This window comes from Peromyscus leucopus, chromosome 4, assembly GCF_004664715.2.
Source record: "Peromyscus leucopus breed LL Stock chromosome 4, UCI_PerLeu_2.1, whole genome shotgun sequence".
NCBI lineage: Eukaryota > Metazoa > Chordata > Mammalia > Rodentia > Cricetidae > Peromyscus > Peromyscus leucopus.
The window spans coordinates 97,072,478-97,088,186 of NC_051066.1; the positions used below are offsets into that span (position 1 = coordinate 97,072,478).

The 15,709-nt window shown below is 48.1% G+C and overlaps 1 protein-coding gene across 1 annotated transcript in view; it reads right to left on the bottom strand.

The window, feature by feature from the left end:
* The window catches only part of Tgm5 (transglutaminase 5), a 36,469-nt gene that overhangs the window by 7,381 nt on the left and 13,379 nt on the right, over positions 1 to 15,709 (bottom strand). Inside the window, exons 5-7 of the mRNA XM_037205166.1 lie at positions 12,550 to 12,678; positions 11,649 to 11,826; positions 1,382 to 1,520 (exon numbers count right to left, since the gene is read on the bottom strand). Coding sequence (XP_037061061.1) covers positions 1,382 to 1,520; positions 11,649 to 11,826; positions 12,550 to 12,678 — 446 coding nt within the window. The remainder of the gene's footprint in view (positions 1 to 1,381; positions 1,521 to 11,648; positions 11,827 to 12,549; positions 12,679 to 15,709) is intronic.

The window sequence follows — 15,709 nt, forward strand, 5'->3', positions numbered from 1 at the left end:
GCAGCCCTAGTCTTTGCCATGCCCACAAGTGAGCTGTCAGGCCTCTGTGGTCAGACCCTTAGGCTATTAGAAGAAGGAGGTGACAAAGGGGGACCTCCACCCCAGTCTAACAGCTTGGATTATGTGAGGAGTCTAAGCCTATAGCTGTTTTCTGTTCCCTGTCTCTCAGCCCCGGGATAGGAAGCAGGAGGCGGGTGGGGGGGCAGAGGCGGGAGCACAGCCCGGGATAGGAAGCAGGAGGCTGGGGGGGGCAGAGCTGGGAGCACAGCCCAGGATAGGAAGCAGGAGGCTGGGGGCAGAGACTGGAGCACAGCCCCAGGATAGGAAGCAGGAGGATGGGGGGGGCAGAGGCTGGGAGCACAGCCCAGAATAGGAAGCAGGAGGATGGGGGGGCAGAGGCTGGGAGCACAGCCCAGAATAGGAAGCAGGAGGATGGGGGGCAGAGGCTGGGAGCACAGCCAGGATAGGAAGCAGGAGGCTGGGGGGCAGAGGCGGGAGAACAGGGGATAGGAAGCAGGAGGGTGGGGGGGGGCAGAGACTGGGAACACAGCCCAGGATAGGAAGCAGGAGGATGGGGGGGGGCAGAGCTGGGAGCACAGCCCCGGGATAGGAAGCAGGAGGCTGGGGGGGGGCAGAGGCTGGGAGCACAGCCCAGGATAGGAAGCAGGAGGATGGGGGGCAGAGACAGCACAGCCAGATAGGAAGCAGGAGGATGGGGGGCAGAGGCTGGGAGCACAGCCAGGTAGGAAGCAGGAGGGGGGGGGGGCAGAGGCTGGAGCACAGCAGGATAGGAAGCAGGAGGAGGGGGCAGAGGCTGGAGCACAGTCCCAGGATAGGAAGCAGGAGGATGGGGGGCAGAGGTGGGAGCACAGTCCAGGATAGGAAGCAGGAGGATGGGGGGCAGAGGCTGGGAGCACAGCCCCAGGATAGGAAGCAGGAGGATGGGGGGGGCAGAGGCTGGGAGCACAGCCCCAGGATAGGAAGCAGGAGGATGGGGGGCAGAGGCTGGGAGCACAGTCCAGGATAGGAAGCAGGAGGATGGGGGGGGCAGAGGCTGGGAGCACAGCCCCAGAATAGGAAGCAGGAGGATGGGGGGCAGAGGCTGGGAGCACAGTCCCAGGATAGGAAGCAGGAGGATGGGGGGGCAGAGGCTGGGAGCACAGCCCCAGGATAGGAAGCAGGAGGATGGGGGCAGAGGCTGGGAGCACAGTCCCAGGATAGGAAGCAGGAGGATGGGGGGGGCAGAGGCTGGGAGCACAGCCCCAGGATAGGAAGCAGGAGGCTGGGGGCAGAGGCTGGGAGCACAGTCCCGCTCTCCTTTCTGCTGCGGTTTGGCCTCAGATCTGTGGTTCAAGAAATAGACTGAGCGGTTGTGTCTCACCAGACGGTATCCTTCTTCATATTCTCCAAGATCCTGCCTGTGTTGTCGTAATACTCGTCTATGATCAGGTTCCCGTCTGTGTCATGGCCGGAGTCAAAGTTGGTGATCACACGGGTAGGAATACCCAGGCACCTCATCACTGCAGAAAGACAGAGAAAGCACCGGTGTGCTGTAGATCCTAAACCTAGTGAAAGCGTCCATCTGGGATCTGCAGGACCAGATGGGGACTGTTTGGGATGCTATGCTGACGGCCATTCCATCCCTCTCCCCACTTCCTGAGCTCATGGGATGACTGTCGCAGAGTTAGGATACTGGCTGATCTGACAGGCTTTGCTGGAGCCCAGAGAGTCTAGCAAGTTATCATATCTGCTGTTTAACCAGCAGGGTGGGGCAGGCACACCTCTCCGTTGGCAAGACTGGAGAGCTGACTCAGCCTCACTCCTGTCCTGGCCTCGAGTCTCCCATCTTCAAACAAAAGGCTGGGTTCTGTTTCTTCCTGTCATTAGGATTATTGCTGAGACCATCAAATTGCCAGACAAAGGTTTCTGTGGCTTGGAGTTCCCTTTTATTCTTGGAAATATTATGTCAGAAACCTCTCCAGGAAAAGGAGGACAACCATACAACACAAGCTTAGAAAAGTGTGTACCTGGTCAACAAAAATCCCTGGAAAGAGGCGGAATGTTGTCTTTATTCCCCAGGGGTGTCCGTTTCCTTGGCCAGCTAACTTCTTTTCTTGTTTTCTGCTGCAACCCCATTCGGTGCTCTTTTAAGTGAGGGAACCCTCATCCCAGCTCACCACTAATTACTCCAAGGATGCCTGTGCCCTGGTGCCCAGCGGTGTTGACCTGGCTAGCTCAAGACTAATAACAATCGCTAGTATCCAGCCACAAGGCTCCAGGCTGCCTCTTTCCCCTTCACTGTCCTCAGGAAGGCTCTGGGTAGTGTCTGCTCTGACTGTTCCATTCTGATGACGGAGGCTAAGAACGATGAGCCACCTTGACCAGACGTCACACAGCAGGCAGGACACAGGGCCCTCACTCAAGCTGTGGTTTTATTCCCAGGCTGTGCTCGGTGTCAAGACTACCCATTGGTAGCATACTCAGTTCAAACCATCAAGTGTTCTGCACATCTCACACATCTTCCCATGTTATTTTATATTTGCTGCACTTCTATACTATATTTCTAGTGGTGCTTATTCTTAGAAAGTTAGTGGGCTTCCTGTATTTTTCCTCCAGTAAATAAAGATGGATATCTTTGCAGATCAATCCCTTCTTATTCTGTGGGACTGACTCCAAGAGGCCAAATGACTGAGTGAAAAAACAAAAAACAAATATTGGGAGAGTTGGAATATTTGATTTTTAAATAGGTTTTAGTTTAGGCTTTTTTTTCCTTTAGACAGGATCTCATTACATAGCCCAGGCTAGCCCTGAGTTTATGGATATGTGCCACCAAGCCCAACCTTCCTTATTATGTTTGTGGTGCCAAGGACTGAACTCAAGGTCTTGCACGTGCTAGGTGACTACTTTTTCACTGAGCTACAGTCAGGATTCTTCTGTTTTAAATCTTGAGGCAGTGTCTTGTTAAGTTACTCAAGTTGACCTTGAACTTGCTCTGTAGCCCAGGCAAGATTTGAACTTGTGATCATTCTGCCTCAGCCTCTGAAGTAGCTGAGACTAAGGGTCTGAGCTAGCAGTCTCCACTAGGCTCCTTCTTAGTAGTTTGACACATGCCTCTCTAGGTCAGGGAAGGGGACACCCCTAGAAGTGACCTCATTTGGGGAGGAGAGAAGCCCAAAAGGAAGTCTTGAACTCTCCCTGGAGTGGCATATTTGAACATAGCCAAAATAAACTAGGTCAAGTAGTGGGCAGTCCTGATAAGTGGGTGGAAGGTGGGGGTTACACAGGACACCCTCAGAGAAGAGGTGATGGAAGAAAAGCTGCCACTGAAGAAACATGAGATAGAAATGTGGCAAGAGTGGAGGAGCCCTGTGTGGGCACACTTATGCTAAAAGTGTAGTCAGGAAGGCGGATGCCACTCACGGCAGCAAGAGAGCATGCCAAGGCAGGGCAGCAGGCAGAGAGCAGAAAGCAGCTTCCTCCCTTTTCTACTCTGACTGGGGAGTCCAGCAATGGCCACTCAAAGTGCCAGTACTGGTGTCAGCTCCTGATAGTTGTGGCCTGATGGGCCCTTTCCCACCCTAATACATGTTCTATAATGGTTTGTTGATGAGTCTGCCTTCCTAAGGGCAAAGATTATGTTACTCATCTTTACCATTGCACAGCCATTAACAATGCAGGGCAAGGCCTGACGTGCCGATACTTGCTGCATGGATGGATGGATGGACGGATGGATGGATGAATGGATGGATGGATGGATGATGCACGCTCTAATGATTTCTGACTTCAACACACACTGACATAATGGCTGTACGTACACCCTGGGCACCAAACTGGCCTGTCTATAGAGCATGATGGATTTACACTGGTCCATTCTTCCTTGAACTTGTCGTGGCCTACGAGAGGACTGAGAAGGGGGTAGGCTATTGCAGCGGGACAGAATGAAGACAGAGAGGGACAAGAACAGTTTCTCCTCTTCCGCAGTAAAATACCAAATGTTTGTAAAGGTTTACCGCACATGCTGCTGTCATTTTAGACAGGTTCACACTTCAGTTTGGATCTTTTATTGCCTACAGATCTTAGTTTAGGCTCTTTAGGCTGTATTTACAGGTATCTGTCCCCAAATCCAACCATGCTGGAGACAAACCCAGGGCTTTCCTCATCCTCCTCTTCTTGTAGCTAGGGATTGAGTTCAGGGCTTCAAACATGCTAGACAAGTGCTGTGCCATTGAGCTGTAGACATGGGTCCTTTTTTATGGGCCTAAGTCCTGGCCTGTCTTTCCTCTCCTTGCCATGTGACCTCACCTCCCTAAGCGTAAGGTATGTCACCTTTAAAAGTGAGAAAAGCATAGGGTCCTGGAGAGGATTAAGTGAGAAATGCAAAAAAAAAAAAAAAAAAAAAAAAAAAAAAAAAAAAAAAAAAAAAAAAAAAAAAAAAAAAAAAAAAAAAAAAAAAAAAAAAAAAAAAAAAAAAAAAAAAAAAAAAAAAAAAAGATTAAGTGAGACAATGCTTGTACTGCACTTGACCTCATACCAATGAAGTGAAGATGTTGTCCTTGACTAAAGAGGCACTCGGGGAAGACTTAAAGCAGCTCAGCTATAGAGATGTTTAGTAACAGTGAGGTCTCCATACAGGCACGAGATTCAAATCGGGAGTCCTGGGCGAGGGCTTCTCTTCTTCCTGTGGTGCTAAGGATTGAACCTAGGGCTTTTTCCCTGCTAGGCAAGTGCTCTGCCACTAAGCTACAGCCTGCCCCCCCTTATTTTATTTTTGTTGAGGCAGGGAAGTTGTTTTTTTGAGGCAGAATCCCACTTTGTAGCCCAGGTTGACTTTAGGCCTCCAGCTATCCTCCTGCCTCAGCCTCCTGAGTGCTGGTATTATAGATGGGACCCACCGTGCTGGCAGGGAGGGTTGATTATATAGAGCATGAAACACAAGAGGCCACACCTGAAGCTTGGAGAGGTGAAGTCGGGGAGAGGAGTCGGGTCGGGACTTGGGCTCCGGTTTCCCCAGTCCCTTCCTTGCTCTAACCACAAGCTCCACCCTCGCATCCCAGCCGCCTGTGATCTCAATACACCTTCGTCTTTGAAGTTTCTCTGACTGCTCTAGGTCGCATTAGCCTCCTGCTTATGCTGTCAACAGGTTTCCAGCCACCTACACGTGTTAGCACTAGATCGAGTGCTCTGTAATTTAACATCTCTATTTTATCTTGTTGGCCAGATTACAAATAACCTCAAAGTGAGGCTTCCAGAAGGTGCTTCGCTTGTATTTCTTCATTCCAAGCACAGTGCCGGGAACAAAACATGCTCGTTCACTTTCTGTTAAATAAATTGCCTTAGCTTGTGAACAAGGTTGTCTACAGACTATCAGTTCTGGCAACTCACAATCTGACATGACAAATTTGTGGGATTTGAATCTCACAGAAGAGAGACCCATGTGGGCATTTTGTGTGCATACACACACATGCCTGCATATTCAGGCAATGGCAATTTGGCCAAGATAGATTTTCGGTTAGGAAGGGGCTTCAGAGTTCCCACAGTATGTTACAGCACACTCCAGGCCTGATACTGAGAGCTACCATCAAAGCTTCTCTGCAGTCAAAGTGATTACATTTAAATGTGATGACCTCTGTCACCTTTCCACTTCTATCTAGATGCTTTCAGTTTCCAAATGATAAATACAACACGTGACACAAAAACCATATTGAATTAAAGTTGTACATGGATAGGGGGCTGGAAAGACAGCTCAGTGGTCAGGAACACTTGCGGCTCTTGCAGAGGATCTGGGTTCAGTTCCCAGCACCCACATGGTGGCTCACAACCATGGTAACTCCAGTTCCAAGGAATCTGATGCCATTTTGACTTCTGCAGGCACTAGGCACGCACATGGTGCACAAACATGCACGCAGGCAAAACATTCATACACATAAAATAAAATCTAAAAAAAAAATAAGAAAAAATGCACATTGGCAATAATTTTGTGTGTGTGTGAGAACATTTTCCACTACAGTGCTACATGTCAAACAAATTAAAGTGTTTTGTGGGTAGGTACTGCATGAAAGTGAGGTACTGGATAAAAGGAGAAGAATAACTCATGGTTTTTAGGGTGGAAGCAGACCAATTATGGTAATACTGCAGAGTAAGGAATGTGATCAATTGCAACCCTAAATATTCCAAGAAAGAGAGGAAGAGTAAAGTGGGGAGAGTGATGGAGAGGCTGCAGGACTGGTTGGGAAATGGATGGAGAGATCTTCAAACAAGTCGCCGCCAAACCACGGGAGCCCAAGAAGCGAAGCCTAACACAGTATCCCAATGATGACAGCTAACGCTTGTGGAAAGCTCTGTGCCAGACTTCTTTCCAAAGAGGTGTCATATGTTGACCAACAACCCCACAAGGGAACATTTCATACAATCTCCATGCTTGTAAATCAGTGGAAAATAACGGGAGATAAGCGTTCCAGCCAGGGCATTGTGCAAGTGTTGACCGAGATCCAAAGAAATTGGGGGAAAATAAAGCATCAGGCCCTTGGACGAGGCTCCTTCTTGGAGAGCTCGGTAGAAAGAATGAGGACAGGAGCTGTATTGAAATTACGATGAGATACTTTGTAGAGATCCGTACACAGCTCAGTGAGAACACGTCTTAAAAAGCTTTGAGCTGGGAGGGGTTCAAAAGCTCTAACTGGAAGACACTGCCCCAGGTCTTCTCAAGGTAGAATCCAGTCAATAAAAGACACACAAGTGGGGTTGCTGTGGTTGAGGGGAGGACCAGCCCACAGTCCTCACATCAGTTCCTGCATCGTCTTCTCGATAAGGCTCCCAAGGCTTAGGGCTCCATTTTTTTTTTTTTAATAGGAAGGGACAAACTCCACACACCAGTTCCATATTAGTGCCTTTTGCCCATGCCATGGCTGTCCCACCCCAAGCTCACATGGGTACGGTAAAAAGCAAGGCGGCCTTATTTCCAGGATGCTTGGATTTTTTCCAAGCAGCTTTCTTACTTAAGGGGTAACTCATTTATACTTAAGGTGTAACTCTCACATTTTTGATTGTGAGCCTCGCCTTTAATGGCTGAGCCATCTCTCCAGCCCTCATATCCTACAGTTCACCTTTATCAAAGGTACAGTTCACTGGTTTGTGCTATTTGGACAAGTTGTGTCACAATCTAAGCTAGTTAATTCTAGAACATTTCATCATCACCTCACAAAGAAAGCCTGCTGACGCTGAGCATGGTGGCACATACGTAATCCTAGCACTTGGGAGGCTGAGGGAGGAGGAGGAGTTTGAGGAATGCCTGGGCTACAGAGTGAGTCTCAAAAACACCAATAATAGCACAAAACAAAACACATCTACCCACTAGTGGGTTTAGTATAGAACCACATAACCACCTGACTTCTGCGGAGCGCCTTCAGCAGCAGAACCCACTGTCCCTTCTGGTCCCCTCCTATAGGGCAAGGCATCCAGGCTGCTTCTGAGACCCCAATCAAGGGCTGAGGCTTCCAGTCTTCTCTAGACTAGAGGCCTGAAGAGGAAGAGCCCAATGCCCTAGAGCTCTCTGGAGGCTGGCTCTGAGCTCAGAAGGGTGGGCCAGGAATTTCTTTTTAATTACCAAGTAACCACCTACAAACAGATGCCAAAGAAAACTCCCTGCACAACATATGTATACATCTTTGACGAAAACAAAGCCTCCTTTTGTGGTTTTTCTACAGGCAGTTAAAGTCGTTATGTTTGATAAATATTATGTCAAAAAGACAACCCTGGGCTGGGGGCTGTAGACAGCAGAGCGCACTCTGTTTTGGTTGTTCTGTCAATCAAGCTAGGGCTTCAAACATGCCAAACTAAGATCCTGTCAAGGAGCTACATCCCCAGCTTAAGAATGAATTTTTAGGCCTGGCATGGTGGTACACACCTTTAATCTCAGCACGTGAGAGGCAGAGACAGGCAGATCTTCTTGAGTTCAAGGCTAGCCTGGTCTACATAGCAAGTTCCAAGACAGCCTGTGCTACATAAAGACACCCTGTCTCAAGCAAAACAAAAGAAAGTATTTCTGACTCATTCATGAGTCACATGGTCACGAGCTATAATGATATCTACTTCACAGGTGGTGGGGAGGATCAGAAACATTGGAAGGTATCCAGTGTGAGTGGGAAGTACAGGGTGTGTGGGGTAAATGGCAGCTGCCAGCCATGCGTCTGGGCAGTACAGCCTGGAGTTAGATCATGGCCTGCCATGCCAGCAGACTGGAGGATGAGACTAGCTGGGACACTCCATTTCATTTGGCCGATGGAGAAGATGGAAAAAACAATAAGTCATTTGGGGGATCAAGCAAGACACCCCTGGCTAATACTGAGCACTCGCTCTAGCCAGTCACTGTTCATGGGTGAACTTACACAGTCCTTTCGGTAACTCTTGGCAGATAAAGAAATTGACACTTTTGGGCAAATGGACAGAACTGGAAATAAACTAGCCCCAGAAAGACAAATATTGTATGCTTTCTCTTTTATGTGGAGCTTAACACAGACACTCAGGTGCGGGTGCACACACACGAGCACACCACACATAAACCCACAGGCACACAACAGGAAACAGAAGGGTGACTCTTTGGGAAGAGAAAGGGAACAGCAGGAAGGAAGGACAGGAGAGGCAAGGAGAGTGAATATAGCTAAGTACATGATATACGTCACACATCAATATACACAAATGAAAACTAAAGTGAATGAAACAAAAGCACCAGTCAATGGAAGGAACACAGGCAATGGAGGAAGCATAAAGCCTTTCCGGGACGCCCACGGGATAATTTGCATAATGTCTCAGATAATGTCTTATTAACTAATTTCTAAAATGGCATCTATGGAGAATAATACTAGGCCTCAGGTACCACTAATTTCCTCACCACATATCTGAATAAACTGAGCCATAAATGACTTGCCTGAAGCTACCCAGATAGCTGATAGCAGTGTTGGTATTTATACTCATGGTTCAATTTTATACATATATATTTGAATATATTCAATAATATATATTTCAATTTCTGTGGTTTCAGTTACTTCCAGTCAGTCACAAAAGTATTAAATGGAAATTGTAGAAATAAACATTTCTTTGGTTTTAAATCCTGTATTGTTTTGTCCTGCCCACAACATGAACCATCATTCCTCTGTCCAGAGTGTCCATGCTCTATACACTACCTGCCTGCTAGTCACTTCCAGGTTATCAGATCACCTGCTGTGCTATTGTAGTGCTAGGTTCAAATAGCCCATATTTAATAATTGCCCAAAGTTCAAGAGTAATAGTGCCCGGTAATTTTATTATCGCATAATGTTCTAACTATCCTGAGTTATTTTAGTTATTGTTACCAATTTCTTGCTGTGCCTAATTAGTAAACTAAACTTTACCATAGGTAAACATTTATAAGAAAACACACAGTATGTGTAGATAGGCTTTGGTACCAGCAGAGATTCAGGCACCTTTGGGGGTCTTAGACTGTAATCTCTGGGGATAAAGGGACTGCAGAAACCCCAAGGAGTCTGCTTCCAGAGTTCGCATGCTTCTCTATTACTCTCCTTTGCCAAGGTTTTAACACAGTGCCTGGCACAAAGGAAATGCCGTTATCACTGTGACGGCCGTGGAATAATAATGGTATAATTGTTTAAGACGTGAGCGGCAGTTGTGTTGGCATAATTACTTTGGCTAAACCTTTATCTTTCACTTTGGTGAGGAAACAAAGTGGCTAGGTCTTTTCCATCTTTGTATCCAAGAATAGATGGAACGTGGCACCCAGCACGGAAAGACTCCACTGTGTGATGCTGAGTGAAGGGATGGGCTCCTCAGACTGGATAGTTACTAACGCATGACATGGCGGTCCTGGGAGGAAGCTGATTGGGCTCTAGCTGGAGTGGGTCACATTTGATCATTACCTAACTCTTTGTTTGCGAGGTCACGGAAGGGCCACGATCCTCATAAACATTTTAATTGCCCTGCTGTCATTGCATAATCTCCATCCCTGTCTCCACCTCTTTCATCACCTGTTCCAGACAGCCACTCCCAAACCCAGCTCTCTACCTCTACACGCAAACTCAGTTTTTCCACACTGGAAGGTTCCCCCTTTATCTTACACAAGATCCATTCTGCCCTTCCATCTTGTGTGTGTGTATATATGTGTGAGTGTGTGTGTGTGTGGGGGGAATCACTCTGTCTGTAGTCCAGGCTGACCTAGAACTCCTTATATAGCCCAGGCTGAACTTGAATGCACAATGATCCTCCTGCCTCATCCTAAGTGCTAGGATTGGAGTTTTAAGTCAACCTGCCCGGTTTTCTGCCCAGCAGTCTCACATCGGCCTTCTGGATGATTCAGATCCCCCACATCACCCTAATCACCTCATCTTTTGGCATCAAAGCTGTTGAATTATTTATGTCTTATCACTGGGCCATCAAAGCATCCAACTCAAGACCAGGATCTGTAGCAGCAGAAGAAGCAGGCACTAAATAAGGGCTGCAGGAGCAGCCCACACTAAAGACGCTGTCACATTCTGTCGGTGCTGACAGAGATCTCCTCATGCCCTTGGACTGAAGCCTGGTGCTGCATTCATCAGCCTCTCTGGCCTTCACTTTCTGTCGGGGTCGAGTCCAGCATACATGCCGTCACAGGGAATTTCTACACAGAAGGCCTAAACCTTCAATAAACACCAAGTTACTGGCAGCTCTGGCCTCTCTGCATTCTCCTAGAGTCCTGTGAGTGGAGGCCTGACTTGGTCTGTCTCCCTAGCTGACAGGAATGATGACTGACTGAGACCGACTCAGGCACGTGGGCCTGCATACAAGAGGCTGACAGTGGGCAGAGTTGGGGTGGGGATCAAGAGCAGGAGAGTGGCTCTGGTTCAAGACGGGGTTTCCATGTGTAACAGCCCCGGATGTCCTGCAACTGGCTTTGTAGACCAGGCTGGCCTCGAACTCACAGAGATCCGCCTGCCTCTGCCTCCTGAGTGCTGGGATTAAAGGTGTGGGCCCCCACCGCCACCACCACCGCCCAGCCCAGATGTTACTTCTCTTAAAATTTCTTCCCCATTTATTTCTCCTTTGCCCTCTTGACACATACAAACTTTCTATCCTTCTTCTTCACATTTACTCTTTTAGGTTCTCGTCTGTTGATGTGATTTCTAGCTCCTATCTAAAAATCAATCTTCTATTTCTTCCCCATTCCCTAACTCCCTGTCCCAAGTTAGACCCCTAATTTCCTCTGAGCCTGTAGCAACACCAAAATCAAGGTCGTTCTACTTGGGTTGCCTTGTTGTTCTAGCCCTAAAGGTCAGGTGCTCACTTCCCTTCTGTGTGCACAAATTCATTGAGTCAGAAACAGCCCAATTTGGTTTTTGTGCTATTTAGTCATTTAGTAGTTTATCTCAAGTCTCTCTTGGACCTGGACCATTCCCATTCTTGTGGGAACATTTTGTTAGACTACGTGAGCTGTGTGTGATTTCTACTTGGAACCACTGTCTGATTTAAGCCCAAACTGGTAAACTCAGCGATAAGATCTTTTCTCAGGAAACAGGTGCCTTCCAAATGTCCCCTGGTGGGAACTGTGAGACAGAGATAAAAATGGTTCCAAGAGCTCCGACGCGGCTGCTCTGGTGTCCCCTGGGGCCCGTGTCATTGCCTACCTGTGCACATGACAGCAGCAAAGACCCAGCACTGCCCATAGCGCACTGGCTGGCAGCCCGTGGCATGCCACTGCTTTAGGATGGCCACACTGCCGGTCCACTCTGCAGGGTTGACACCGTCCACGTAGTTCTCACTCCAGTTGCCATTGAGCACCCCATTGTCATCGTTGCTGTTTATCTAAAGAGAAGCCGTGCATAGAAGTGTTAGAAACGCCTGTTCCCACCACAGGAGGTGATGGGACGGAGGCTGATGAAGGACCACCAGCCTGAGATGCACAGGAGATCTTGGACCTCACTTTATCTGGGACCTTCTAGACCTGCTGGGGAGAGTAGGATTGTATCAATTCTATTTCAATTTCATGTGAAGCAGGAGCTTGGCGCTGAGCAGAGTAAAAACACATTGGATGCTGGGCAGTGGTGGCACACGCCTTTAATCCCAGCACTCGGGAGGTAGAGCCAGGTGGATCTCTGTGAGTTCGAGGCCAGCCTGGTCTACAGAGTGAGATCCAGGAAAGGCGCAAAGCTACACAGAGAAACCCTGTCTCGAAAAACAACAACAACAACAAAAAAACCAAAAAACAAAAAACACATTGGAACCAAGGAAATCTAGAAGCAACGAGATCATTCTCAAACTCAGTGACATTCAGCTTTTCCCCCCAAAAAAAACAACCATGTAACTTAGATTAATAGAGGCAACGGCCCACACCAACTATTTCAGGGTTTAGTTGAGATAACTTATTTCCCATAATCTGCTGTCAGTCTCATTCAAAATGGTTTTGTTCTCAGAGGGTCCCCATCTCTTGACCCCTCATTCTCCTACTGCAGGGAAGAGCTGTGAGAAGGCGGGGGTCCCCTTCCACAGCGTCCTTCCTCCCTGGGCAGGACACACCAGGAACCTCACCATGGCGCACACAACTCTGCTGGTGTAGACGGGGCTTCCCCGCAGGGCACAGTCTGTGGACGGGTCAACCTGGAAGTTCAGACTCTTCTCCAGCAGCTCCAAGCAGATGTCAATGATATTCTCTTCAAACTGCAGGGTACGAAGAGAAAGGAGGCACTTGGTGTGTGTGGACAGATAAAGAAATCCACAGCCTATACCACTCAGCTCCGCAGTAGAGTGTGTCTGTAGAATAAAACCCACTTGCAAGGTAGCTGTCAATCAAAGAAGCCATGAACAGCCTCCCAGGAAGGTGCATGGTTTCAAAGTTATGGTATCACCACCCACTTGCATGTCCTGCAAGCCAAATGTCTCACCATTCATTTGAAGTGACTGTTGCTACTGAGTTGTTGTTTTCAAATGCATTTGCCTCACTGGAAAGTCTATTTCTGTCTCTTCCCCTTCCATCTGCACAATCCTGGGGCCTCTAAGACGTTCTTAATGAAGCCAAGTTTCCTTTCCTGCCACAGTTACATAAAGACCCAGCTTATCATTGGCAGCAGATTGACGGGACAGCACCAACCTGCCTTGAAACTCACAGCTCTGGGGCTCTGGACTGACCAATCACATGTGGGTTCTCGAACACTGGCCCCCATGGGTGTGTCCCCTCTGGTTGTCAAACTTGGTTATACAATGTACTTGAGGCCTATCTTTCCTGCCCGAGTGTATGCTCTGTCAACCCAGTTCTCTTTATAACACTCGATCCCAGACCTGGCACAGAGCTTGGTACACAGAAGAGACGTCACATATCTTTGTCAATGAATATAAACAAACTCACTTGTTCTCATGGAGCTAGGGTCAATAAGTAGAATTAGGCTTCCCTGGCCTACCTGCTTTAGGGAAGTCACTTTTCTAGTTTACAATGTTCAAAGGGCCCTATAACTTAAAAGAATCAAGGCCCTTCAAGTCCCTCTCAGATCTGGCTCTGTTGTATAGCTGTTTCCTCTGAGATTAAAACCTTAACCTTCCATCATAAAGGAAAGCTTGTTATGACACAGCATGTTAAATGGGAAATCTTAGATCCTGTAGAGAAGCTTAGGAAGTAAACAATTCAAAGGCTTCAGGAAGTCCCTGAAACTGACCAGATTCACTAGGTCCCTCCCTCCCCAAGCCTTATAAGCAGTAAGGACTACTGATAGACCGTCTTACACTAGCTGAACTGCCTAGAAAGAGACAGATCAGCCAAACTGCCACGAAGAGGCTCAGACTAACAAAGCTACCTGGAAAGACACTCTAACCTGTCCAGCTGCCTGCAGGCTGGGCCACAAGCTCCAGGTTTTCAGCTTTTGTGAGCTGTCACCCATTCTGGAGTGGTCTTTTGGTGATATTGTGGTCTTTTAGTCATTTCTGCTCCTATAAGTAACTCATCACTCATAAGTAACCCCAATAAAACTCTTTGGTTTACCTCGTCAGACTTTGGCTCCCCATCTGGGATGAGTAGATGTTTGCTTGCATCTCCCCAGCAACAGTGTCTTACGACAGGACTCCTTCTACTTCTCCAGCCTCTGACCTCGACCGACTCCTATCTCGGCAGCTTTGTTCCAGCTGCACCAAATTCCTTGTAATCTCTACAGTGACGGGACCTTTCTGGCCCATCCACCTTTGCACATGTCTGCCCTTGCTCTTCACTTGGCTAACACAGCTCCAGCATAGCACCCTCTCTCCTGGGAAGCTTTCTCAGGATCTCTTGCCGAACCAAGAGCCTTCCTCCTGGTTCCCAGAACTTTCTGCCCCTGTCCGTCAGTCTCACAATCCCACTGTATGCTAAGCAACTGTTACGTGTCCCTCAGGGACAATGCTCCCTTTATTTTCACATCTCCAACACTCACCTCTGCCTGGTATGTGCTTACTGAAGAAGAGAAACAGAAAGTGGGGAGGGGGAGCCAGAGCCCCCAAAACAGCAGCGCCTCACTTCTGCTTCTCACTGATGACAACACCCCTAAATGCCCACACTGTGTGAGGAGTTGGGACCCATTGAGACTGTTGTATTTCCTCTAGGATGCAGCTACCTTGGCCGTGGGTGAGCCTGAAAGGTCATGGGTATTTGGAGTTTTATTCGGGTAAGACCTGGTGAGGACCCCCGTATTGTCCTGGCTGTCGCCTCCTCTGAGTGGCCCAAGGCTGATCCTCTCCCTTCCTCAGTGCCCCTAGCACTAGGCTCAGCTTAGAGAGCTTCCCCCTCTCCCTGATCTTGGACTTCCTGGAGCACCTGCTGCTCTTAACCAAGAGGTAGGTTTCCAAACAGACAAGGGTTGTCAAGCATTGCAGTGAGTTTAATGTTTCACATACAAGGTCATTAGATGACGTGTACAAAATAAAGTCAAGAGGAATCAAGTTGGCAGCAGTGCTTATGATATGTTCTGGGCGTCCATTTTTGTAATGTTTTTCAAAGGTTTTGTACTTTTTAAAAAATTTTTTTGTTTGGTTGTTTTTCAGACAGGGTCTCCTGCAGCCTAGTGTATGTAGCCAAGGATGACCCTGAACGTCTGATCCTCTTGCCTCTACCTTCTGAGTTCTGAGATTACTGGGGTACACCACAACACCCTGTTTATGCGGTGCTGGGGATCAAACCCAGGGCTTTGTACACATCAAGTAAGTGTTCCACCAACTGAGATGCGTCCTCAGCTCTGTTTCCCAAAAGGGTTTTCCTGTGCATCCCAGGCTGACCTCACACTTCAAATCCTCTTGCCCCAGCTTCTCAGTCACTGGAATGACAGGCATGCACCATCACACCCACCTTTGCCACATTTCTTTTTTAACAGCTACATACTGCTTATAATGAAAGAGCCCATTGTCAAAACAAGCAAACAAATAGAAAGGCATTGGCATGGGGCCAGGGAAGATGCATCGATGTTCACCAGTCCTGCTTCTGGGAGAGATGTTCAGGGGCACACACACACTGTGCATGTGTCCGTGTGACGGATCAGCACCAGGGGGTGTCAGGACAAAGTGAGAGAGCAAGGTGAGACCTCACTGCAAACTCAGCTTAGAGCACAAAATGTCAGGTGCAACAATTTCCATTGTGACTGTGCCCCACCCCTACCCCATCCTCAGTCAAGTCTACAGCTGCCCTGCCTTTATCTGCCCTTGCCCTTAAATCCTATTCAAGTCAGATAGGACCAGC